Raw genomic sequence first — 26,113 nt, forward strand, 5'->3', positions numbered from 1 at the left:
CTGGAAGGACAACTGGCTTTTGTCAGTTGGGGAAGTACGGGGAATAGCGTTCTGGCCTAGGAAGAGCAAGTGCAGAGGCGTGGAGGTGGGGAGGAGCGTGAAGGAGGTGCTTGGGGACAAGCGGGGCGGGGGGGGGGGGGGGGCAAGAGTTGGGCCATGGGAGGCAGGCACGCTGTCGTCCTGGGCTTGACCAGCAGCACCCTGCTAGCAAGGGGGAGTGTGAGAGGGGGCCCTGGTTGGGGGTGGGCCATGCTGGGCGGAGCCTTGCAATCCTTAAGGGTCAGGCTGGCGAAGCAACTTAGAAACAAGCCAGGCCTGGTCTGGGGTGCTCCTGGCTTGTCTTCTTGGGGGACTCCTTGGCTCCTGGGGACTGGGGCTGGCTGAACTTCAGCAGCTGCCTTATTCATGCTGTTGCTTCTCTTTAGTTTCCATTGTTGGGCAGTGAGGGCAAACCCCTAACCTGCTGCACTTTTCTTCCATTGTAGCCATGTGTCCCCCGCATGCTGATGTCTCTCTGGGTCTTGTTCAGAGACCAGCTTCCTGCTCTTCTCTTCTCCCAATAGCATTGACAGAGGAACGACATCTGGGTCTGCAGGGCCGCCTAGGTCTTAAGTGCGTCTGCCAGATGGGACCCTGAGCCCATGGGGTGCCCCTGCTGCTGTCTCCCCCACACCTTCAGCTTCCCTCAGGGGTGTGAACACCGGGCCCTCCAAGGCAGTGCTGTGCAGTGGGTAGCCTACAGGAATCCGGATCGGGTGACCTGGGCTCAAATCTGGGGTCCCCCTGCGTGGGTGACCCTATGTAGGTTACTTAAGCACCCTGCTATGGTCTGAGTGTTTGTGCCCCCCTCCGCAATTCATATGTTGAAATCTGAACCCCCAAGGCGCTATTACGAGGTGGGGCCTTTGGGAGATGATTAGGTTAGGAGGGTGGAGCCCTCATCATGGGGAGCAGTGCCCTCATGAAAGAGACCCCAAGAGCTAGCTCGTCCCTCCTACCGTGTGAGGACATGGCGAGAAGCACGCGAGCCCTCACCAGACACCAAATCTGCAGGTGCCTTGACCTTGGGCATCTTCAGCCTCCAGGATGGAGGACTAAATATCTCTTGCATACAAGCTACTCAATTTAGGGTGCATTTGTCACAGCAGCCTCAACCCCCCAACCTCAACTGCCTTATCTGTAAACCGAGAAGGTAATAAAGAGGACCACTGTAAGGATTAAACGAGGTTGTGCGTGAAAAGTGGCCGGCACGCAGGGAGCTCCTGCGGCCCAATTCCCACGTGTTTCGGGTCCCCACCTGCGGGTGTCCCTATTGCTAAAACGTGGCCCCTTCCCCAAGCAGTTAACTCCGCGTGGGAAGAGGGGAGGGGGTGGCACAAAGCTGCTGGCTGGTCAGGCCGTGCTGGGAGGGGCCGTGGCTTTCAGGCCTTCCAGGGTCCAGGCGGGAGGAGATCGCACCCAACCAGGTTTTAAATTTTTCTTTTCTTTTTCCTCTCAAGCTCTGCCTGTCCCGGAGGAGGACAGATTCTTAGCTGCTGCCATGGTTCCGGAGCCTCCAGACGGCTTCACCTGCAGTGGGATGGTGGCCTCTGGGCAGACCCCCCAACCCAGGCAGAGGCCCCCGTCAGGCCTCAGGGCAGGCTCCGAGGGTTGAATGACTCGAGCTCCTTCTTGCTGCTTTCAGGTAACTGGTCCTTTCCAGGTGTAAGACAGAGTCAGGTGGCTGCACTCTAAAAAGTTCAGGCCTTCTGGCCGGATGGGCACTTCCGGGACTGCTTGGCCCAGGAATTAGCCACTAACTCTGCGTTAGGGTAATTGCACTAATTGGGAAACTCTCACGTCGGTCTGTGTGCACTTTGCAGGCTGTCTGGGGATAGATTCATTCACTCGTCATTCACGCCGTCACTTATCCATCCACCTACTCGTATGCCCATGTCACTCCCCACCTAGCCACCCCACTACCCTCCTGTCTATGCATCTTTCCTCCCATCCACCCACCCAGCCCATCCATCCATGTACTCACACATCTACCCAATCGACATCTGTATCTACGCACCCTCCCCCCCAGTCACTCATCCTCTCTTCATGTGTCCTTCTGTCCACCATCTCCCATCCCATCCACTCATCCATCTTTCCCTTCAGCCACTGCTCCATGTCCCACCCTGTCCCCTCACCTCTCCATCTCCTCATCCTCCTTGACCAACACTGGCCGAGGCTGGGGAATAGCACTGTAGCCTCCCTTTGACCTTCAGCATCACCCTTGGCAGATTACTGGACCTCTCAGGCCCCTGAGAGTGTTCTGGACAGTGCCTCCGATCTCCTCCTGACCCCACTTCCTGGATACCTTCCTGACTACCCTGGCCCACCCACGACAGGGCTGGGTTGTAGTGACAATCACACAGGAGGCCGGGCCTGGGGTGGATGGCAACTCACCGTATCCTTGTTCGTACTCTCGGTGGCGGCGGCGGTGGCGATGGTGGTGATGGTGGCGGCGGTGGCGGTGGCGGTGACGCTGGAGCCGGGCCTGCCGGTCCCTGCGGATACTGCCTACGATGATGGTGATGCAGGAGAGGATGATGACCACACCTATGACAGCACTTGCCACCAACACAGGAGACACAAGCAGGTGGCTATGCTCCGAGCTTTCTGAGAATGTGGGGTAGAAATAGCTGGTTCGGTTGTACCGAGCTACTGCGAACAGAGAGAAAGGACACTGAATTGAGGCCGAGATCCTATGACACTTCCTCCTCCAGCCCTGCTGCTCTGTGAATTATTTGTGCCTGAACAAGTGGAAGATAGTCTGAGGTCAGCCACATGGACCATGTCCTGGCTGCTTGCTCCAGCGAGGAAGGAAGCAGTAAGGATACGCCTGCAGGAACCTCTGCGAGTGGGGGTTCTGGCCCACTCTGGCCTGAGAGCTCAACTAACCCACAGACAGGAAGAGAGGGACTCACAGAGGGCAACAGACCTGCCCAAGATCACACGGCAAACCAGTGGCAGAGCTGAGGCTTGATCCCCAGACTCGGTACCAGACAGAGACTCTACTCCACCAAGCCTGAGGTTGGAAGGTCAGCATAGCTTGGCCAAGAGTTTGGAAAACGGCAGGTGATGGACGGGAGTGGGGTCACCGAATGAGGACCAACTCCGTTGGCCTCCAGCACTGGCCTCCCACGCAGGGGGTTCCGGGGAAGTCAGGCGGTCACTGCCCCAGATGTGTCAGGGGGTCAGATGAGATCAGAGAAGGCTTCCCAGAGCGGCTACACTAATATTAGACAAAGTAGACTTTATTTTTTTTTTTTTTAAACTTTTTTTTTTTTTTTTTTTATGATAGAGATTGAGAGAGAGAGAGAGAGAGAGGCAGAGACACAGGCAGAGGGAGAAGCAGGCTCCATGCAGGGAGCCCGATGTGGGATTCGATCCCGGGTCTCCAGGATCGCGCCCTGGGCCAAAGGCAGGCGCCAAACCGCTGCGCCACCTAGGGATCCCCAAAGTAGACTTTAAAACAAAAAAGGTCATCAGAGAGAAGAGGGACATTTTACAATGAAGAAAGGGGCAATGAGGAAGTTAGAACAATTATAAACCCTCGTGCACCTCGGATGCCCGGAGCAAAAGCTGACACGCTGGAGGTAGGGACCGACAATGCGACAGTAAGAGCTGGAGCCCTCCAGACCCCACCTGTGGTGAGGCACAGAGCTGGCTTTCGGTCTCCCTTTGACTGGTTGTGACTGCTGCTTGTTTTTATTCCCTTGCCTGTCAGCTATTACCCTGAGCTAAACTTCTCCATTTTTCTTCAAGACCCACAGCTGAAAGGTGGCGAGGTGAAGCTCTCTATTTTTGTCTTTCCCTCAGGCCGGAAAGATCCATTTACATTGTCTACTCTGACCTCAATTTAGGAGGGCTTGAGTCCTCTAGCCGTGGACGCAGGGCATGCCTGCCACGTTTTCCTCAATCGAGGCCGGCGGCAGACCTTACTAAGTGACAACGGTCCTCGCTCCTACTCGGTGCAGGAGGTGTCCTTTCCAACAGCCCTCCACCTGGTCGGGAGGTGGAACTTGGGGCCCCACTCATCCAGTGTGACCACAGTGCCCTGTGCTACCATGCTGGAGCCCGTGGCCAGTGGCCCTGGCTTGGCCTGCAGCTGAGCCCCGGTCACGCTGCTACCGGATTGTCTCCAGTGAAGTCCAGGCTAGCCAGCTGTCACCCGATGTCATCCTCTCGCCCCTCACCATGTGGCCTCCCACCTCGGAAGCCCAGGGCAGGGCTGCGGGTGCCAGGGACGTCAGCTCTCAGGAGAAGGTAGGGGCATGGGGAGTCCGTGCTGCCGTCAGATGAGCGCCTGGCCCTCCTGCCCCGGCAGTGCCAGTCTCACTACCCGCTGGGCGCAGAGACGGCATCACCCGTGCCTGCACATGGAGCAGTCGGCGCCAGCGTCCACCTGCGTGGCTGGTTGAGAAATTAATCTTCCAGCCACCACCACCGGCAGAGGTAGGTGCTGCCTTAAATTATGAAGGAAACTCTTCCAATTTCTAAGTGCAGGGCCCATTTTACCAACGAGATATATGTGACTGTGGAGAAATAACATGATGACAGCCCTCCTTCCCACCCCCGTCTCCCTGTCCCCACGCCGCTGCGGCAAGGACAGAGGATAAAGCAAGCTTTGCCTCTATTCTGGAATTTCTTCCCAAGGATCTTCCACAAAGGTGCCCACGGTCAAGAGGAAATTGATCCCCAAAGTAACATGTAGAGAAACTGAGTCCCAGACAGTTAAGTAATTCACCCCAGGCATGTAGCCCACAGAGAGGGACCTGGGTCAGTGGGCAGCGTAAGGCCCATGCTCTTAGCCAAGGTTTCTTTCTGTGACTACCCGGCACCAGGCTTGGAGAGCTCATGTTTTTTTGGATCTTGGTAAATTAAAACGTTCCTATCTCTAAAACGATGCTTGGCTTCTTCTGGATCGCTTTATTGTAATCAAAGCAGGCCCTGACCTACAGCTTATGCAGGGTGAAGGCATATCAGCAGCTGAACATTGCTGATAAGACGCCAGGATTCCAGAGAAGGAGCCGGTGTGTGTGTCGGGAAGAGACAGATGGTGGCAAGAGGAGGGGCAATCGGTCCAGGGCTGGCGGAGGGGTCCCCTCTTCTGTGTATCTTCTATCTCTGCATCTCTTCCAGGGATGTGCCTGGGACCGTGGGGAGGGGCCCGGGGCAATCCCTCCACAGAGGAACAATGTGACGAACAAGGTAGCTCTCACTGAGCACCTACCAGCACAGGTCGGGCTACACCCTTTCTAAGCACCAGGAGCTCATTTAATCAGCACAGTGACCTGAGAGGTACGTGTGTCTTCCTCTCCCATTTTACAGATGGGGAAGCTCAGGGCGGAGCTAGTAAAAGAGGTGGAGCCAGAACTTAGATCCCGCCTGTTCTGTGCAATTCCGGAGCCTGCACTCCTACTCCCTCTGATTCCACATGGGCTGAGGCCCCTGGAGGGCAGGACCTGTGTCCTCTGTCTTGTCACTGGGTTTCTTCAGTGCCTCGGGCATGGCCAGCATGGAAAGGAAGCTCAGGAGCCATGTGAATCCCAAGAAGGGAAGTCAGGGATTGGTCGTTCTGTGTGCTTGGGTACGTGGGGGTGGGCTACAGGGTGAGCTGCTCTCCATCCTTCTCACCCACTGGCATTTCGTTCGGCCCGTCACTCACCCCACCATCCAGCCCACACGCAGGACCACCACCGGTCCCGCCATGCAGCCCACACACGGGATTCGCAGGCATTTACAAGCACCGGCAGGTTGTTGGAATGAAAGAGGTGCTGCCGTCTAGGGGAGCAAATCAGGTATCAACCGAGAAGTCTGGGTCTGGGGTCGGCTCCAGGTTGACGGTAAATCAGTCTGGCAAATGCCACCAAAGGAGAACCTTGGGGCTCCCAGTGAGGGATCATGATTTGAGGACTCATGAGAGAGATGGAGGCTAGGGGATCCCTGGGTGGCTCAGCGGTTTAGCGCCTGCCTTTGGCCCAGGGCACGATCCTGGAGGCCCAGGATCAAGTCCCACGTTGGGCTCCTGGCGTGGAGCCTGCTTCTCCCTCCTCCTGTGTCTCCGCCTCTCTCTCTCTCTCTCTCTCTCTCTCTCTCTGTCTATCATAAATAAATCTTAAAAAAAAAAAAAGGGAGAGAGAGAGGTGGAGGCTGAGATTGGAGGGGCTGGCAGTGGCCAGACCACAAGGGGTCTTGAACATCACATTAAGAGACTGTCCATCTCAAGGGCACAGAGGAGACATGGGAGAAGGAGTGTGGTCAGAGTGTTTTAGGGGAGCCCTGTGACTGCAGAATGGGGGGCAGGATGGGAAGTGGGAGACCAGGAAGGAGGCCGCTGCCCACATGAGCATGGAGATGGGGGAGGAGGCTGAGGCCTGCGGCCCCACACTATGCAGAGCTGAGTATGGAGCAGGGCTCAGGTGAATGCATCTGATAGGCATAAGGCCACTGCAGAGAGTTTCTTTGTCTCTCTGATTTGATGGGCTCTGGGCAGGCCTCAGAGGCAGGCTAAATGCTTCCCTACTTGGCAGATAGGGTCCCAAGGTCCCCCCGTTGGTTCTGGGCTGGTACCCCGGTCCATGCGTCACCACTGTGCCAGGCAGGAGTCTTTGCCTCCAGACTTCTGGTCCAGTGCTGGGACTGGGAGCCACAACTGAGTCAGAAGGTTTTACGTGACCCAGGCCTGCATGTGGGGCGGGGTCAGGGGCTTGCTTCTTCTCCATGCAGATGCCATTGCCATCCTCATTTCTAGGTGAGGACGCTGGATCTTGGTGAGCTGAAGATTTGCCCCAGTTTTGTGGCAGATCTGGGATTTGAACCCAGGAGTGTCTGATAATTCATCAAATAGGGCACAGAGCAGGGGCAGAGAGCAGGATGTGGCGGGGGTGGAGGCAGGAGAGCTGGGTCTGTCACTCACTCACCGTGTGTCCTTTGGCATCCCCCTGCCTTTTCTGGACCTGCTGGCAGTTTGTCCAAAGAGATACTTTTCTTGAACGTTCCTCCCTCCAAGATGGGTGAATGGGTCTGAGAGGAATGGGGAGGGGGAGAAGCCAGGTGAACACCGCGGGTGTGAGGGGAGGTGACAAGATCCAGTTGCATGCCAGGGGGACATGGTCAGGGCTGGCTCCAGTCTGGGAAACATGCAGGTCAGGGAAACTGAGGCAGATGATCACTACCAAGTCGTTGCTGGATGTAGTGTGCAGGCAACTCTATGGTCCCTCTGGGTACAGGGAAGCAGTCTTGGCAGCCTGAAGCCACCCGAGGAGCACTGACAAGGGAAGGACATGAAGACACTGGAGGTGCTGAGCCAACATCTTTAGACCTCTAGTCCTCTCCCTCGGAGACGCTGGCTAGAGGGGAAAGGGGGGGCCAACGACTCAAATCTGACAGATGGCTCTTGTCACAGAAAAGTCTGAAGACATTTGTCACAGGTCCACTTCCCTGGCAAGTCTGTCCTCAGCACTGCACTTTGCCCTACACTGCTGAGACCGCCAGGATGAGGCCGTGAGGTCATCGGAGGGAATATGGGGAAGAGGATTCCGGCACCTTCTTCCCTCTGCTTGCTGGTATCTGGTCCCAGCCTCCTGTGCAGAGGGGCTGGGGTGGGGGACATGGCAGGGTGGGCTCACTTGCTTGGGTGTTTCTGGGTCTCCTCCTTTGCTTTTGAGGTTAGCCCTTCAGCCCACTTGCTGGTACCCATCTTCTGGTTGCCAGGCATCTGTGATGGAGAGATGTCAGAGTGCTGGGGGTGGGTCAGGGGCATCCACACAGTGGGGCTGGGCCTTGGAGGACAGGCCAGCAGAAGAGCATCAGAGGAGGGAGGAAGCAGCCTAAAAGGGATGAGGTCCCAGCAGAACTCAGGAAAGGAGGAGATGCTCCTGGGGTGAGGCTGTAGGATGTCACCTTGATGGCAGCAGAACTCTGGGCTTATGGAGGTGAGGGGAAGGCTACTTGGTGTTCAGGATTCTTCTTACAATGGGGAGGCATTTCTACAAGAAGTCAGCTAATGTAATGTCAAGGTCCTGAAACCTTTTACTTGGTCATTTGTGGCAATATAAGTGGGGTAGATTATAGTGGAAAGGAGGATTGGAATCTACTATCAATCCTCTATAAATTCACTCAGCCAGCCAATCATCCACCTGCTCATGTATTTGTCTACACAGGCATCTACTCAGCACTCAATCTCAATCATCCACCAATCCGCATATTCAACCATCCACCCATATATTCAATCATCCGTCCGTCCATCCATCCATCCACCCACCCACCTATCCACCCACCCATACTCCCACCCATACTCACTAAGCGCCTATTCCATGCTGGGACATGTGCTAGTAGACACTGGGAACATGACATGAATCAGACTAAAATGAGCCTCTCAAACTGTGGGAAGCAAGAGGTCCCACAAGGTGCCCCAGGGCTTAGAGGAGAAGCTTGGGACATTATGGGGCCCACTGCTCAGCTCTGCTTCCATCTGTATTACAGATTAGTCTTCATAGGAGAGCGCTTCCCTGCCTGTAGAAGATTCTCAACCACTACACTAAAATATGACTGGAAAACATAAGTGACTACCCACAGGCCTTTCATGATTCCATAAATATAAGATGAAAGTGATTTATTCCACTATTAAGATGCCACTTAAATAAATTCACCAAAATTAACTCAGATGTACTATCACTTCTGCATATCTAAATTCCGTAAGTTTACGGTCTTGTCATTCGCTAAGGTTTTATCTCTGGTTTGATGGATTATTTATTTATTGGCTGGTAAATACACCATAACAGTGTCACAAACCACTTTTCCCTATTTCTACAGAGCAAATGGTGAACTGACTCGCATTAAAGAAGCAAAGCCACGACAGAAGTAGACTTTCCACTTGAACCTGCACCAAACTCTCATTTTCTTACTAGAATCATCACTGGCCTCAACCTCCTCATTTTCTCTCCTCTTTTGTCAACACCTAAAGTTGGCTCTAAGGCTATTTTCCACGAAGAACACACACAGGTTTTTATAAGACCAGCTGAGTCACTGTCATGCTGGATGAGTAGGAAATCATGTAATTGTGATGGGAAGCAGATGCTGGGGGGCTGGCTTGGCCCACCCATCAGCTAGGGGGATTAGCTCCCACATCCCAACCTGCATTATGAGACTCAAATTCACGGCTTGGAAAAATGACCATTTACTACAACATGGACTTTCCAGGAAGTTCATGAATAATTGATATAGAAAATGTTAAATTATGAATGCTGCATATCCTCAGCTATCCCCCCACAACCTGGTCAGGCTGGAGCTGTGTACTTGGGCCACATACTACATTACCTTCCTCGAGTTTTGCTTTGGCCTTTTGCTATCGTGGGTTCTGATTCTGGAAAAATGTTAGAGGTGATGGGACACTGTCCCCTGCTCCACAGAGGTTCCCTCAGCTCTCAGAATTTATGAGGGCATCTGGGAAACCAGCACCAGGGCAACAGTGCATTAAAAAATAATATCCCAGAAGTAGACGGGATTATTCTAGGAATAATTCTAGGCTTACTCTAGGAATGCAAGAATGGTTTAAGACCAGGATATCTATCAATATGTCACTTTAGTAAGTAGGATGAGAGAAGCCAGTAGAATAGGCAAAGCCAGAGACCTCTTGGCCATGATAAATCCTGGTGATCTTAACTGATGGTTAACATCACACTGAGCCATGGAGCTTCGGAATAGTTTCTCTGCATGTGGTTCACGGGACATGGAGTCCTAAGAACATTATGGGATATTTGGGAAAAGCCTTTTATATCCTCTGAACCCCCAAGATTCCCTTGGGGGGAAGCCCTTAGCGGCCTTTGGAGCAAAACCAGCCTATTTATTCACCAGTATTCTGAGAAGGGTCACTCTTCAGCCACTTTTGCTGAGGGAAGCCTAGAGCTCCTCCACCAGCACATCTTGTCCTAGGCTCTGGCTAGGTAAGACAGACGGTGCTGGGTTCAAAGCCTGGCCCTGCTTCTTGCAGGCAGCGCCCTCTGAGCAGTTCGCCCCTCTGAACTCTATCACTTCATCTATAAAATGGAAACAGCAATCTCTGCTATGAACTACTCAAAGCACACTGCCTTGCAAGATGCCTAGCACACAGTGTGTGCTCAATAGATGACAATGAAACCTTAAAATCTTAAAAATATCCCCTAGACATAGATCTGAAGGTGAAAGGTAAATCGGTAAAGCTTCAAGAGGGAAAACACTGGAGAATGTCTTCATGACCTTGGGTTTCTTAAACAGATATGAAAATACTAACCATAAAAAAATTGTTAAGTTTGACTATATTAAAATAAAGATCTTTGGTAGGAGTTTGGGCTTCAGAGTGGGCAGGGAGCCAAAGAACTCCACAGGATTGAGATGTGAACAGGGTCAAGGCCATGGCTGGAGCAAGCGGAAGGTTTTGAGGACTCTCCAAATAAATGCATCATTTGCAACCCGCCCCAGGACATTGGAGACTGCTTCCCATGGAGGTTCCTGTCTGTACAGGTGCCTGGAAGTGGTTAAGAGATTCTCAAGACACAAAAGGGTCCTTCACATCTTTGGGTGGGGAGGGGCGGGGGGGGGGCAATCCACCTGCTCACAATCAGTTATTTCCCTCTAATGGGTATGTTCTTTGCCGTGGCCCCAAGAGAGTAGTGGCAGCATCAGTTACAACAGTTCAATGTCAAACAGGATTAACAGAGTGTAATACGTCCTGCGATGATACAGGAAAACTAATTTTGCAACCTAGGCCTCATGTTCAGTGAAGGGACCTCAAACAGCCTTTCTTCAAACAAGTGATAAGTAAAAAGCCCTGCAGGATTCCTTTTCAGTTCGAAAAATGCAAGTCTTAGCAGCAGCTGACAGGAAATGTGCGATATTTACCCGGCCTGTCTTTTGATGATGACTCACATGACCAGAGCCTTTGGTGCCTCTGATTACCTACATTTCAACATCAGTGTCCCTTTCTACCTCCATCCTGCAATGGTTTCTGCCGCACAACTACCGTCCTTGGTTACTGAGTCAAACTTAGACCCTCGTTCTGTTTTGATAAGCTGTTTTTTTTTTTTGTTTTGTTTTGTTTTGCTTTCCGCTCTCAAAGCCAGTGCTAAACAAAGGGGAAAACACTGTTCGCACCTTTCTCCTTTTACACGTGTTTGTCAGCTTGCCAGGCCCGTGGCTCTTGTAATAAGACAACGGCGTAGAGCTGGGCCTCTCGTTCCTGTGCACGAACAGATAAAGCCTCCTGCGGGAGAGATGCTGGATGTGCCCGCGCTGAGCAGGAGATCGAAACGGCGGGTAAACGTTCGTTAAACCAGAGCCTGAACCTCCGCCCCGACTGTGGCTACGCTCTTTAGTCCAGTGTTTTTATTTAATACTCAATATAATTTGTATTTTAAAAGAATTCAAAGAACACGCCACAGGTCTCTGAATATACAAATCCTGTTATAAATTACATAGTGTCTGAGAATTTGATAGTCATGTTGTTTTAGATAATTGGATTTTACGCTTGGAGGACGCGCCGGTGCGCTGCTCTCTCGCAGGTGTCATTGATCATCCTGCTCCCTCCTGAGGGGGGCCGGGGGCGGGGTGCGGTTCCCATTGCTTAGGGAGTGGCGGGGACACGCCGCTCGTGCCATGGCCACACGTGTCCTGTACTAACAGTCCTGAAACTGCTAGGGCCACTGTCGCTATTTTTAAATGTTGGACGTAACTTTCTATCTTGAAAAAAGGAGGCTTTTGCAAAAAGTTTTCATTATCTCATGAGCAACCCTTCACCTTTCATTGAGCCGAAAATCTGAGAGTTCAAAAATAGACAAAAACTCTTTCATACGGCTGCTGTCCAACTTAAGAGGGGCCCACTTTGGCTTTTACGTTTATAAAATTTTATTCTTGCTGTTTTTATTGCACTAACAGTGAGGATTAGGGGTCTAATTATTTGTCTCCCTTCCTAGGGGCTGAAGAGCCTGCGGTAAGGGCAGAGAAGAGCTCGGGATGATGGTCTCTCGCAAGGCCTAGAGATCACCTGCAGACATCGAGTCCAGGTGTGGTCGGGTAGGCAGAGGGAGCAGCCCCTAGAAGCCGACTGCTAGGGGGCCGATGCAGGACAGAAGCAAATAGAGGGGACTCTGGGAGGTGAAGTGTACTCGAGCTCGCAGAGGGGTCTTTGTGGCCAGTGCCCTGGGCTTAGATCCAGAAGCCCTGCTTTTGAATCCTGTCTCCTCCTGTGGCGGGTCCCTGGGCATGCGACTTGTCTCTCTTGGGGCCTCTCTCTTCTCTCTGGAAAGCAACCAGGCCTGCCCACTTCTGCAGTGACATCACAGAGGACAATCACTTTTCCCCAGTCACCCTGGGCACAGTTCCAGGTGCAGGCACAGCTGAGTTTCGGGGTAGCTAATCTAGGGTAGCTCTTGGCAGAGAAATGGCAATGTCCTTACACCTTCCTGCTTGCAGGAAAACCCATCCCCTCTCCTCTCAGTGCTCTTGGCTTTGGGATGCCACAGGTGACAACTCTGAAGATCATGCTTTCCTTGGCAAGATTTCTAGATACAGAAACCATTTTACCCTCCACCAACCCTGGGCTCAGTTTCTCAATTTTTCCTTTTCCCACACTCCCTGGTTGTGGCAGAAGAGGCTGGACAGTGGTTCATGTGATGCCAGTGGTGTCTTCGTCCAGAGGGCAGGATGCAGTCAGACTGGAAGGTGAAACCATTAAATGGAGTTGGCAGTGGATGAGATGGAGAGCAGTAAAAACTGACAAAGTTCGGTGCCTGAGCCCAAGGAAGGACTGAGCTGTCATTTAGCGAGATGGGGAAGATGATGGGCAGGACATCTGAGATGTTCTAGAGACCCTGAGTGGACATCTGAGTGGAGATACGTGTGAGTGGGGCAGACAGTTGGACACAGGAGTCTGGAGCTGGAGGTATAAATTTGGGGGCTGTCAGTATATGGGTGCTGCTCGATGCCATGAGGCTGGATGACATCACCCAGGAAGCTCAATGCCGGGTGGGGTGGGGAGTGAAATGCAAGAACGCTGCCAGCCAGGAGTGCTCTGCAAAAGCTGGGGGTACTGCTGCCATCACAAGCTTCCCCCACTATCTGCAAGTAGAGCGTTTGTTCCCATGAAACCTTTCGTAAGACAAAATGGTGTCAAGTGAAGAAGCAGTTATCAGTAATTTATTTGGAAAAAAGTTCTAGCATTCCCAGACCCCAGAAACATCACATCTCTTAGGCTTTTCTGATACCTTAGGATACAACTTGCTAACGGATGCGCAAAGTTAATTGAGATAAGGCACAGATGCTCACAGACCCAGTCCAAAGCTCTGGTGGTTGGATGTGGAGCTGCTGCTATGTGTGGTTGTGGGGAAGGAGCTTGGTGAGGCCACTGTTGCTGCCTGGGGTGTGCACGGCCTCTATAATGGCTTGTTTCGAAACAAATGTTGAACGGTCTTTGCTTTTCGTGAAAGCAAAATTGTCTTCCGATTTCTTTTGATTAGGGAAAAGAGGTACTAATCTAGGTCTTCTGTAAAAGTGAAGTGGCGTAACCCAAACTTTCAAAACGTGAGGTATGCCTGTAGTATGACCACATCAGGTGTCCAAGCTGAAGTGTAAACAGGCTGGAGCTGTGTACTTGGGCCACATACTACATTACCTTCCAGGGACTCTAATATAAAATGTGCATTTAAAATCAAGATTAGCTTTCAGATGCTGAGCACTCGCTATAGTCAGAGTCTGCTAGACCAGAGAACTCTGAGGACGTGCAGCCAGGACATTCGTGGGGCCATGAAGACCTGCTGTAGAATGGGTTCTCCATACAAGGGGTGGGGATGAAGTGGTTGACTTGACTCCACCCTTGTCCTCTTGGCCATCTGTGGTTTTAGCTAAAATTGAGCCCTGGAAAGCCTCACCTGGGGTATATCCCTGGCCCTGCCTTTTTCTTACTGTGTCACCTAGACTAGTTTCTCCATGTCTGTGAGGCTCAGCTTGTTCATGGGTAGAATGGGCACACTGACCCTGCTCTTGCAGGGCTGCTTTAAGGAAATCATGTGAAGAGATGATCATAAGGCCTTGTAAAGGCACTCTGCGGTGGAGCCTTTTATTGGCTCCCATTTTACAGATGAGAAAACTGAGACTCAGAGAGAAATGTCTAGCTGATGTCACTTCTTCTAGTCCCTTGGTCCTTCTGAAGTCAGGCCACAGCGAGGAATGAACAAGGGTTTCATGTCACAGGCCAGTGATCATGGGGTGGTGCTTGTCTGTGTTGCAGAGAGCCTGAGATTGCATCGAGCCTCAGGAGGAGAGAGTGCTGCAATTGATTGGCCATGTCTGCTCTGGGCACAGTAGTGGTAAATGGTGAGTGTGGCCCATCATTTGCGTTCCTTGCCCTCAAGTCTTTCCTTCTGTTGATAAGTCAGTCTCTGCAGAGGTAACTGTTACAATGAGCAGAACAGAAAACAGTAGTATCTGGTCCGAACCCCAAATTTGCCTCCAGAGTCCCCATGTGTCTCTCTTTCACTGCTCTATCACTGAAGATGGGGTAGTCCTAAGCTGTGTAGGGAGGAGGTGGTCAAAGGACGGGACTTTCAATCTCCTTTGGAGGATCTTCTCAGTGTCTGGCACCAACTTAGATTCTCCTCGTGGAGCATGTTAAATCTGAACGTGAAACTGAAGGCTGGTAGGATGTTTCCATTTTGTAGAGGAGCAAACTGGGACTTCTAGATGTTAGTTACCTAGCTTGCTCCAGAGAGCACGGCTGGTAAGCACCAGCACTGGATCGTACACGAACCCAAGCACTACCCACCACGTAGCACTGGTCCTGAGGGACACCCAAGCCCGCCCAGACGCTCTGCCAGACTGCATTTCCTGCCAGCCTGTGGGCAGCCCAAGAGCTTAGCGGAGACAAACCCCAGCTGACTTCTCCATGGATCAGTGGATGCCACCTTCCCTGCCTCCTTCTTGCTCTGGTACAGGCTCGGCCTCTCTTGGGTCCCCAAAGCCTCTCCTCCCCCATGGCCAGAGGAAGGCGGCCCACCCCCATGCCACAGGGAGCTCCGTGGAACCGCCATCTGCCAGTGGCTAAGAAGAGGTTATAAAGCATCTGTTCTTGGAGTCTGGGTCCTGGGGGAACCCTGGGCCACTCTTCCCAGCTGGGGCCAGATGGAGAAGGCTCCCACGCCTCTGGCTTTCCTGAGGAGCCAGGCTGGTCCTCCCCCACCTTACTCAGTGGCTTAAGGCTGGAAAGTGGCTCACAGCCTGGCACTTGCAGGCAGGAGATCTGACTTCCCATTCGCAGTGGCCAAAGCCCTCTGGGCTTCTTACCTGTTCTTGCCTCCACTTTCTGCCTCAAGTCTTCTCACCTGCAGAACTCAGGGTGGGGCTGTTTCTGGGGGGACAGGGATGAGCTGCAGTGCCTGAAAGGTGAGATGGGGTCAGGGGATGATGCTGTGGTGTGGGCAGTGCCTGGGAGGAGTCAGTGCAGCTTTGGCCCGGCTAATGCCTACTTGACTCCCAAGAGGCCAATGGACAGTCCTGCTGCACCCAGTGTCCGAAGCTGTGGAAATCGGGCAGATCCCCATCCGTAGCCCAGCTCTCCCCCTGTGCCGGTTCCCCTTCCCTGCTCACTCTTCCCAGCCTCCTGAGCTCTGACTCCTAGGAGTGGGGTCTTGCTTGGGAAACTCTGGGACTTGTTTCTCCTCTTGGGGACTTCACCCTCCTTTCTCAATTGGCAGGGGGTAGGGGGGTGGAAACCCAAATGGGAACAAGCTATGGCTCCCACCCTAAGTTTTAACGGGCTTTGGTATCTTCACCTATACCAGGATAGATAATTTTGTGAGTTAAGAAGGTTAAAGCAATTCCATTAGATGTCTAAATTCCCACTACAAGAGAGGAGGCATTAAAAAAAGAGGGTGTGCATCCGTGTCAGGGCCCTCCTGGGATTTCTGGTTTCATTCCTTAGACTATTCCTGTGTCAGGTGTTTTTAGGATGTCTGGAGCCCTGTGGTTCTGCATCCCTTCCGGAACTTACGTGAGGGTTTCTGGTCTGTGAGCTGAGGAGGCTGCCTACAAGGCATCCGCTTCATGTGGCGATATCCAGTTGTTCAATAAACATTAACCAAGGCAGCAATTTCCAGGTTGATTCTGCAGGGTGGCCCGGATGGGGGCAAAGTCTAAATGGCAATCTAACGACCCAATTTAGAAACCCCTGGGTCTCTTCAGGCAGTTGAGTGATGGGTGTGTTGGAGGGGAACTGAGGGAGCGAGTCAAGGGTGGTGCCCCAAACCAAGACAGCAAAACCAAGCCAACACAGCTTGGGGTGAAGAGCTGTGTCGGGAACAGGCTGAATTTGAGGAGCAGAGGTGCAGGCTGCCCAAGGAAGACAGGCAGCAGAAGGCAGAAGAAGGAACCTGAAGGCAGGAAGAAATTAGGGGGGAGAGAAAGCCGTGGAAGCTGCTGGCCTAGAAGCTGCAGCTGAGAGCAGAGCGAAGATGAGACGGTCTGGAGGAGGAAGGCCAGGATGGGGCTCGAGTCCCGGGGACCCAGCATCCCAGGGCAGGTATGGCAAGAATCCTTCCTCCCCATGGCCAAAGGACACCATCATCAATGGTTAGTCAGAGGACCAGACGGCCAGAGGTGCTGGAGGAGAACCCAGAGGGCTCAGAGTTAGGGCGCCCAAAGGAGAAGTCATCAAGAAAACTGAAGTGACCAGGAGAACTGGAAGCAGAATAGATTTAGTGGCACAGGAGTGGATGGGATATGGGGGGAGGGGGAGGGCGGTGCCAAAGCCAGACTGAAGTAGGCTGGGGTTGCTGAAGGTGGGGGCGGGGCAGTGAATACTTCTTAGACATGTTCAGAGAAAAGGGAAGGAGTCGGATTGGAAAATGTGAGAAGAATCTGGCAGAGAAGGAGAGGACTGCAGAGGAAGAGGTGAGTCTGGACAACCCCACAGCACTTGGCCTGCCATTGCCAGGGACCCCTCTCCGGCGAAATCTGAGCAGATCCCGATCTGTGTATAGGCGTAAGCACAGCTGCTCTGGCTGAAGCAAGGGGCAGTGAGGGGCCAAGAGTTCTGCCTACCATGCCCCCCTTGCTCTCCCTGGAGCCCCCCAGCAGCCTCAAGCTCCTGGAACCTACTGGCCTCAGGCTACCCCTTCATCTTAGAGAGGAGGATTGGCTGCCGGAAGCCGCAGGGACAATCTGGTGGCACAGTCAGGAGCAGCAGCTTCTCCCCCATCTAACGCCTCCAGCTCCTCATTCAGAATGTTTGACTATACATTTATTCATTCAACAAACATTTATTGAGTGCTCATTGCATGCCAGGCACTGGGCCTATAGGGGGAGGGACGACTGAAGAGATGTGTAGGAACCGCGTCTGAACAGCCCAGAATATCCACGGCCACAACCTACTATCCTCAGGAGGTGGGTATGCAGAGGGCTGTCCTGTGCTGATGGCCATTATTTGTGTAGACAGGCAGGGCTTTGGAGGGCCTGGCTTGGCCCCAGAAAGTTCTAGAAAGCCCTCTACACTGAGCAGCCCAGTTTTGTCCTTTACCAGCCTTCTCCATTCCCAGCTGCTTGAGAGGATGAGGACGTGGCTTCGATTTCCTGATTATGCCGCGGCAGCAGCGGCAACATTAACAACAACTTACCGAGCTTGTATTAGCTCCCCCTGAACGCCACTCTCGGGACAGTGAATCCTCCTGTCACCGTATTCCCCAGGTGGGGAACCCCGTATCTGGTGATGGTCCCACCCAGAGCAGATACCCCAGTCTCCTCTACCCACCCAGGGCAGCAGTCCTTTGATGTTGAAAGATTTAACAACTGACCTTTCGACTATTTGGAAGACAGGACCCCAACTCCACGATGTGTGACATGTAACCAATGGTAATGTTTGAATAGACATTGGTGAGTGGGGATGAGAGATCAGCTAGGGCAAGCATGACAAATAGATACGGGGGCTAAGGCAGGGCCTGGATTTCACACAGACTCGTAGTCCTGAGTCATCAAGGAGAAGGGATGTCCTCCCAAACTGTACCAAGTGATGGTGGCTTTGGGGGGCACAGGGGACATCATGAGAGAAAGATGGTTGCCATGGGGACAGGTGAAGGGGACCCTGGGGTAAGGGTGGGGCTGGTGGAGACTAGGAGAGTAAGCCAAAGGGGGCTGTAGCCTTGAGCCCCAGGGGTACACCGGACTGAGTCCATCACCTGGACTTACAGACGTCAGGGAGCCATGAGAAGAATGTTATGGGCAAAATCATCTCAAGGCTTCATTAGACAAAATGAATTAGTAAATGAGAGGCTTCATGGTGGGGATGCTACAGGGAGGGTTCCTTAGGACAGTGAACTCCGACGAGTATGTTCTGTGGAGCCCCATTCCTGTGGTCAGTTAAACTTGAGAAGGCCACTGGGCTTTCTCTTTTCTATGGCAGCCTCACAGCACACATCACCACATTAAAGGCTCTGAAAAGTCCTGTGGTAACAAAAGCTACTTAACTTGTCTCACTCGGTGTTTCCCACATTCATTTGGCCACGCAATTAAAAACAAAAAAAAAGTAGTAATCCCATTACTATCCCTCAGAGGAGCCCTGCCCCACACCGGGAAGTGCTGGGCAGCTGCAGAGGCATTGGTAAAAATGGGAAGTCTCCGCCGGACGTCAGGGGTCTTCTGGGTTGCCCTTCCCTCACCCATCATATCACATCAGCCCCTCATCAGATCCTTGGAGCTCTTTGGCCAAACATTCCAAGCCCAGCCCTTGTCTGGTCCCGAGCCACAGAACGTGTAGGAAGGAGACTTACAGGGACAGGGGCGTTTGAAGGACATGTAATCCTTGGAGCAGAACAGGGGAGCCAGCCTGCCCACGTGTGTAGTTCCGCCTTCAAGGAGAGAAGGAGCCTCGGCTCACCTGCAGAGACACAAACAGGCGGGTGATGGGGACGCCCACACAGCACCCACTGACCCCACAAGCCGGACGCTCATGTCCCTGGGCTGTCCACCTCTGGGGAAAGGTGGGGACTTTGACAGCATGTGTCCAGTCTGGGCGGGGGTGTGGGGAGCTCGGGGCTGCAGAGTATGGGGGTCCAGGGGCAGAGATGGGGCAAAAGTGTGGGTCTCACTGGGGTCTCAGTGGTGTGTGGAGGGGGGAATATCTCTTCTGAGCAGGAACGAGAGATCTCCTGGAGTTCTCCTGTCTCATGAACCTGTGAGAGCCCACTGCTTGAGACAACTGCAACAGACCATGGCATTCTGAGAACCTTATAACTGGAAGGACCCTTAAAGACCAGCCCAATGTCCTCATATCACAGAAGGGGCACACACCTGGGAAGGGTGAGGAACTAGTTCAAGGTCCCAGAGCTGCCTTTGGAAGGGTGTTCAGAGTTGCTGACCTGAGACCTTATGATTATTGTTATTCCAACACCTTTAAGGGAGTGATGCTCTTTTCATTCTCATTTTATAAATAAGGAAATTGAGACTCAGGGAGGTTATGTGGCTTACCCAAGATCACACAGCTTCTAATTACAGGCTGGGACTAGAACCCCGGCCTGTTTGACTCCAAGTGGTGTCAGCCAGCACACCACTTAGAAGGACCTAATAAAGGCCAAGAGAATGAAAATGTCTCTTCCCAATCTCCCTGCCCTGCCATGTGAACTTGGTGTGATGCCTGAATGTCTGTGCAGCCAGAGAGCGCCTGGTCACTCTAACACCCATTTGTAAGAGACGAAAGAGTTCTTAAAAGTAACCCAGCCTCCCATGCTGCTAAAGATGTGAATTGGTTCAGATCCAATTGGTTGAGCTCCAAGTGACATGAAGCTGTGTGAACAGCAGGGAGATGTGGTTCTTATTTTCTAGGGACCTTGGTCGCTAGACTTGGAGAAAACAAACTGCACGTTAGGCAGTTGCTGAGCAGGGACCAAGGAATGCAGAGTTCAGTGGGCTCTCGCACGGGGAAGCTCGCAGCCAGAAGCCAACAGGAGAAGAGCCTGGACCCTCCTGTCCCAGGGGGCAGCTGACCTGATCATCCCTGATCCTGGGGATGACACCGGGGACAGAACTTTTGTGTAAGAGGCAGGTCCAGGGGTTCCCATCCTTGTCTCCCACAGGCATCTTTTTTGTTATATATTTTCCTTCAAATGGAAACCACGTTTTGATGGAGACCATTGGTCAAGTTGCACTGATTAAAAACATTTTTTCCTGTTTAATAAATGAATCAAAGACTTCTCTTTGGAGAGCCTGAGAAGTCTGATTCCCGAGTGCTGGTATCAACACTGCTGCCTCCTGGAGGGCGACTTCGGGCAAAGCACTTCACCTCTCTGGGCTGCAGAATCCTCAGGTTAGGAGAGCGGAGTAAGGCACTTCACCAGTTTCGAGGATGAGGGGTATGAGGATGAGGGGTATGTATGTCAGGTTCATTCTGCTGTCCCGGCGGTGGGACGGAGGGAGGCCTTGCTGCGGCTGACCCTGGACTCTCTCTTTCCAGATGGCTCCTTCAAGCTCAACCTAGGTGTGAGCCCCAGGCAGGTCTGATGCCCGCTCCCAGTCCCCACAGAAACCAACAAGAGTCCTGATGGGGGAAGTGAAGGATGTGATCTCCTTATCTCCCTAGTCCTGGTAGAGAAGTTTCTCTGGTGTGGCAGCCTGCTTGGGGAATGGTGATTTCACACCAGAAAATTCATGAAGAATCTCAGGGCCTGGGATCTATTCTTTCTAAAGATACTTGTGTGTCCATGTGTCTGTGTTCACATTTGTGGGTGTGCCCTTGGGCTCCGTGGCCATGTGTGTATCTGGAGGGGGACTTCGGTGGGCTGACAGGTCATCTCTCAGGCTGCTTCCAGAGAGGTCTCTCTTGAAGGCAAAATGGACCATGTCACTCCAGTGCTGAAAACCCTTCGTAACTCCCCAGTGTCCTTAGAATGACCTGGCTTCTACCATCACTTCCCTAGCCCGGGCGCTCTGCTTACGTCTCTAGTGAAGGGGCGTGATGGGAGTGCTTAATAAAGATAGGCTGGAAGTACACTTCCTACAGGGCCATGCTGGTGGCTCCCGACGCTATGGAGGGTGCTGACCACCCCCTAAACTCCAAGCAGTTGTCCCTGAGGTCTTGCTTCTCCTAGAAGCCCCTGTACTCCCTCTTTCCTCTCACTAGGTCCTGTGACTCTCAGATGATGGCTGAGGCCGCAGGGGGGGTCTGGGGGTCTGCCCTCTGCCTAGGGCAGGAGGCACCAAGAACCGTCACACTGCGTATTTTGGGGTCAGTTTAAGGTGTTCGGTGGGCAATGTGTTAGTTTCCAAAGAGCTGGGGAGGCTGGCAAGGGGCTGGGTCAGGTAGACATGTCTGTATATGGAAGCCTTCTGGGCGCGGGGGCTTTCAGGTGTGACCCACGCTCACCAGACACCCGCGTGTGCCAGGATGTAACGGCAGCAACATTACTGCAACATGCTCCCCGACGTGGGGAACATCATTTTCATTTTGCAGATGAGAACCTCGAGGCTCAGTGACCTGATCCACTCGAGGTCACAGAGAACAGAGGGAAGAAGAGCTGTGCAGGGTGGGGTCTTGTCTCGGGGTGCTCCCCAGTTACAGCAGAGACGCCCCGCAGAGAGGACACCCCCAGGGCTCTGCTGGCCAGCTTCCTGGGCACCTTGGGCCTTTTACACCTGCAGGCCACTCCCTGTCCCCGGCATGTCACCTCTTTCCTGCGCACCTGGCCAACTCCCAGTTAGGACAGCATGGAGCTCGAGAAAGCTCTTCAGGGGAGTCCGAGTGCTGCCGACGGGGCAGTCGCTTGGGCTGCGCGGCCACGGCACCTGGAGGCACCTGGACGGCCTTCCAGGACGCCCCTGCTTCCGACGTCCTCCGGGGTACGGAGGGGGCCGCTGCGGCCCGTGGGGAGTCACCGGGGCTGGGCGCTGCGGGGCATCGCAGGTGCGGGACGCTGGGACAAACCCGTCTGGGGCTGATGTCAGCACTGCCTGCGGCGTCCAGGCCGCCCGCGGGCGACGCTCCACCTCCCGGGGAGGACGCCCCGTGGGGACCGCGATGGCTGCGCCGCCAGCGGACCCTGCCCCTGCAGCTCCACACTCGCTGCCTCCTCCCGGCACCGCCGGCTCGCGGCGGCCTCTTCACGTGTCTACCAAGCACCTGGAGCGTGTCCCGCAAGCTCGGGCGCAGGGGGGCGCAGGGGGGCGCTGCGGGCCCGGGACGGCGGCCTCGCCCCCCCCCCTCCCCGGGGTGCAGCGGCGGCGGGGCCGGGCCGGGCTGCACACAAAGGAGCGACTGCCAGGTGCGTGCGTTGCGCCGGCGGGGCTGGGGGCCGGGGGGCCGGGGGGCGGGGGGGCGGGGCCGGGGCGCAGCATCCCGCCGTGACTCATCCGCGGCGCTGTCTGGCGGGCACCGGGGGCGGCGGCGCTGCGGGTCCCCAAGCGCCCAGCGGCGCGCGGCAAGTGCACGTCCACCCGGCCCGGCCGCCCCCCCCGCCCCCCCAGCACCCCGGCCGGTGCCGCGTGGGACACTCACCCAGGCAGCGCGCACGCGGCCGGGGGCGGGGGCGGGGGCGGCCCGGGGGTGCGGGGCGGGGGGCGGGCGCGGCACGGCGCAGCGCGGCACAAGCCGTGCGGTCTCTGCGGCACCGCGGCGGGGGGGGGGGGGGGGCTGTGCTCGGCCACGTGACGTGACGCCGCTGCGGCGCCCGGGCCACCGCAGTCACGTGGCGGCGGCCGGGCCCGCAAAGCAGCCCCCCCATTTTGCAGATGTCAACACTGAGATTCGGAAAATGAGGGGGGTGGGCGGCAGAATGGGCCCCCGCCCTGGCTGCCCTTCGCGGGTTCGGCGGGGCGGCGGGGCGCGGCCCGGTGGGGAGGCCTCTGCGGGGCGGGGGGAGGACGGGTCCACGCGGGCGAGCGGGGGCCGCAGCCCCGTCCGACGGAAGCCCCGCGCGCGTCCTCACGGCTGCCTGCTCGCAGGGGAGCCCCACGCGCAACGGGCCGGCCACGGATCGGGGAGGGGAGGGGGGGCGGGCGCGGGGGCCTCGGGCAGCGGGCCCGGGGAGGGGTCAGAGCCGCGGGGTGCGGGGCGAGGGAGACCAGCCCCGAGCCCACGGCCCGCGTCCGCTTGGGAGACTGGGGCGGAGGACGGAGCCCGCAGGAGGGCGAGGTGGGGACTCACGGCCTGGACAGCGCGGGTAACTCCCGTCCTCTCTCCTTCCTGCAGCGGGTGCTCAGGGGCTATTTACTCCACGAAGGAGTGGATGCACGCAGCCATCTCGCAGGGGTTCCATGAAGCCGTGGGCGTGCATGTCCTCGCCCAGAGCCAGAAGAAAGTCAGAGGTGGACTTTGGTGAGACACGTTAATCTTAAAAGGGTGGCAGCTGCCTCACCAGGCAGGGCGCTAAGTCCTGGGGCCGCGGGCGGAGCTCCCCAGGTGGCAGAAACCTTTCTCCTCTGCAGGAAGGTCTTTAGGCGAGGCTGGGACCCACGGAGAAGCACATCCCCCGGCCAGTAGCCTTCTGTAGGATCGACTGCCACCTCCTGCTTCACGGCCACCAAGGTCCAATCTCTAAGGCTTCATTCACTGTCTAACTGCATAAACCAGTCCATCTACCAACTGGCAAATAGGTCTGACCCGCTGGGTAGAGGAGCCCGATTTAAGGTTCAGGAAACACCACAGAGAGGACTCAGACAAGCATTATTTATGGCAGGGAAACATGGGGCACAGCCCCATTGTCCAGTGAGAGGAGAAGCTGAGCAAATCATACTGGAATAATATATAACCATGAAATCATATTTTTAAAGACGTTTTAATGACATAGGTAAAGACTTTCAGTATAATGGTTAAGAGGAAAAAAAAAACCACCCAGGTTATATTCTTTTAAAAAGCAGGTTATAGAACTCTGCATACAACATGATCCTTATTTTGTAAAAGAAAACAAAACCTAGAGAAAATATTCATGTATAGAAAAGGATTAGGGAGGAAATAGATGAAAATATTCAGTCATTGTGCTCTGTGGGCAGTGTTGAGGTTAAAGAGGATTTTTGTTTTTTACACTTTTTTATGATTCTCCAAATTTTCTACAATGAACATGTATTACTTTTATGATCTGAAAAATCATTAAAATGAAGATTTGAAAACACCTTTCATGCTAACAAGTAGTAATTAAGTCAGTGATAGTTAACTCATTGAAAAATTTTAAAGCTAACTTAATTGCCTTCAAACATGCCATTTATTAAAGATTTACAAAAATAACTGGTCTTTGAACTCACTGATAAGGAGCTTTATTAAAATGCTAGGAAAATCATTCCATTGTTTTTAACCTTCATCAAAATTTCCCTGGCACTTGAGCAAGTCCTATTTGCCAAATTTTTGAGGGAATGGTTTCTGCCATGAACCTTAATGTTTTATTTTTCAGGCAAGCTATACACTTGGCAAAAATAATAACAGTAGACCTTATGTTTGTAAAACATTTCATAATTTGCAGAGCATACTAAGCTTTGGGTACTATTCTAGGCTCTGAATATAGGAGATATCATCATAAACAAAATGGTTAAAAGTCCCTGCCTTTGGGGAGTTGATATTGATGAGGGCAGACAATAAACAAATGAGTATGATATAGAGATGTTGGTGATGGGTGATAAGTGCTATGAGAAAAAATGGATAGAAGAGGGATAGGGAAAAATGGGGGGGGGGCCTGCTCTTTTAAATGACTTTGATTACTGTTTTTTTTTTTTTTTTTTTTTTTGACTTTGATTACTGTTTGAATAGTGAAGGTGTCTCTAAAAATTCTATAGCCTGTAGACAATTAACATAAAGGTATAAAGTAGTTGAAGATATTCCTGGAGGAAGCATTCCAATAACTAATTACATATCATCTAAGATACAACGTGCTAATTATCAATTTTATAGACTCATAAAATTGTGATGAGTCATAGGGATGTTTTAAGTGTTCTATACTAGCAAAGTTAGATAGCCCTCAAACTTTCTAAGCCTCAGTGGTCTCATCTATAAAATGGGGGACAATTTCAGTACCTCAATCAGAGGACTGTTGCCAGAATTCAAAGAGAAATGCTTGGAAAACAGCATGTGCTCAATGTACGTTCACAATGCAGACATGGCAAGGCCACTGGGAGAGGCCCATTTGACATTGCCTTATGTTTCCTATCTATTCTTCTAGACTCGCAATTGTACTGGGAGGTGCGTAATATATTTTTTCCCCACTTTCAGGAGGAAATTGAGGCTCTGAAAGATAAATCTCCTGCCTAGAATCCTATGTTATAAACCCAGACAGCTGGCTCCAAGTAGCCATGTTCTCAGCCACAGCTCTACTTTGTGCTCACTTGCCAAGGGGTTCCAGAAGGTCCCCAGGCCTCAGTTTCTATTTTTAGGAGGCTGAGGGCAGATTTAGACCTTTCTGGCCCTTACCCTGTGCTCTGAGCACTTCCAAGGCAAAGGCTTCACGTAAAAGGACAGAATGTGTCTGATTATTCCCAAAGACTGAAGGTAATGCCCATATCCCCATCACATTCCCTCTGGGCTGTGTTCTAGAAACTTATATGGACTGCAAGATACAAACCTAATTAGTTCCTGATTAACTCCTCTGGGAAGAAGAAGAGTGAGGATTATGGAGGATGCGGGGATATGACACCCTAGTGGGTGAATGGGAGGCCGGGGTACCTGAAGAAGAGGAGAAGGGGGGTTTCTGTGTAGGAGGAGCCCCGAGGAGGCAGCCCATTCCCAAAGTCCCCCATCAGGCAACGTGTGGACAGACCCACCCCTCCTCTGCCCCGTTTTGGGCCGCTAAGCCACAGGTGGCCAGGACTAGCTTGGGTGTCCACAAGCTGGATCTTTGCTTTCTTCCCAACGGCGCTCCTGCTGCCTACACCCTCCGCCACCCCAGAGGTCCCAGCGTCCTCCCCTAGGTGCTGGGTCTCTCTGCTCGGAGTCTGAGACCCCAGCTGCACAGACAGGCACATCTCTGCTTGGGGACCTTCCAGCTCCGGAGTAGGCCACTGGCTCCATTTTCTCCCAAAGTTCACCATTTTTGGTGCCTCCTGGCTCAGGGGCCTGGGTGAACACACCACAGTAAGCAGGGAAACAGGG

The 26,113-nt window shown here is 53.3% G+C and overlaps 2 protein-coding genes across 7 annotated transcripts in view; one reads left to right on the plus strand and one right to left on the minus strand.

The window, feature by feature from the left end:
- Positions 1-26,113, minus strand: part of BEAN1 (brain expressed associated with NEDD4 1) — a 35,121-nt gene that overhangs the window by 7,258 nt on the left and 1,750 nt on the right. Inside the window, exons 1-3 of one of the 6 annotated variants that reach the window (XM_038538786.1) lie at positions 23,186-23,639; positions 18,822-18,928; positions 2,434-2,688 (exon numbers count right to left, since the gene is read on the minus strand). In XM_038538786.1, coding sequence (XP_038394714.1) covers positions 2,434-2,688; positions 18,822-18,846 — 280 coding nt within the window. In that variant the 5' untranslated portion in view covers positions 18,847-18,928; positions 23,186-23,639. Of the gene's footprint in view, positions 1-2,433; positions 2,692-18,821; positions 18,929-21,725; positions 21,835-23,185; positions 23,640-26,113 lie in introns of those variants that run through there. The other 5 variants (XM_038538783.1, XM_038538787.1, XM_038538784.1 and 2 more) reach the window with 5 other exon arrangements.
- On the plus strand, positions 22,061-24,262 carry LOC119871969 (myosin IC heavy chain-like). Its single transcript, XM_038538788.1, has 3 exons — positions 22,061-22,304; positions 23,231-23,356; positions 23,467-24,262. Exons 1-3 carry the CDS (start codon positions 22,061-22,063, stop codon positions 23,529-23,531), a joined length of 435 nt encoding a protein of 144 aa, XP_038394716.1. The 3' UTR covers positions 23,532-24,262.

The sequence above is a fragment of the Canis lupus genome, chromosome 5, assembly GCF_011100685.1.
Source record: "Canis lupus familiaris isolate Mischka breed German Shepherd chromosome 5, alternate assembly UU_Cfam_GSD_1.0, whole genome shotgun sequence".
Lineage (NCBI taxonomy): Eukaryota > Metazoa > Chordata > Mammalia > Carnivora > Canidae > Canis > Canis lupus.

What these genes read in the sequence shown, in the direction of transcription:
- LOC119871969 (XM_038538788.1), top strand. Translation starts at nt 22,061, where the DNA reads ATGGCTGCGCCGCCAGCGGACCCTGCCCCTGCAGCTCCACACTCGCTG. An exon ending in CACAAAGGAGCGACTGCCAG is followed by an intron (nt 22,305 to 23,230) that starts GTGCGTGCGTTG and finishes TCCTTCCTGCAG; the next exon opens with CGGGTGCTCAGGGGCTATTT. An exon ending in AAAGTCAGAGGTGGACTTTG is followed by an intron (nt 23,357 to 23,466) that starts GTGAGACACGTT and finishes TCTCCTCTGCAG; the next exon opens with GAAGGTCTTTAGGCGAGGCT.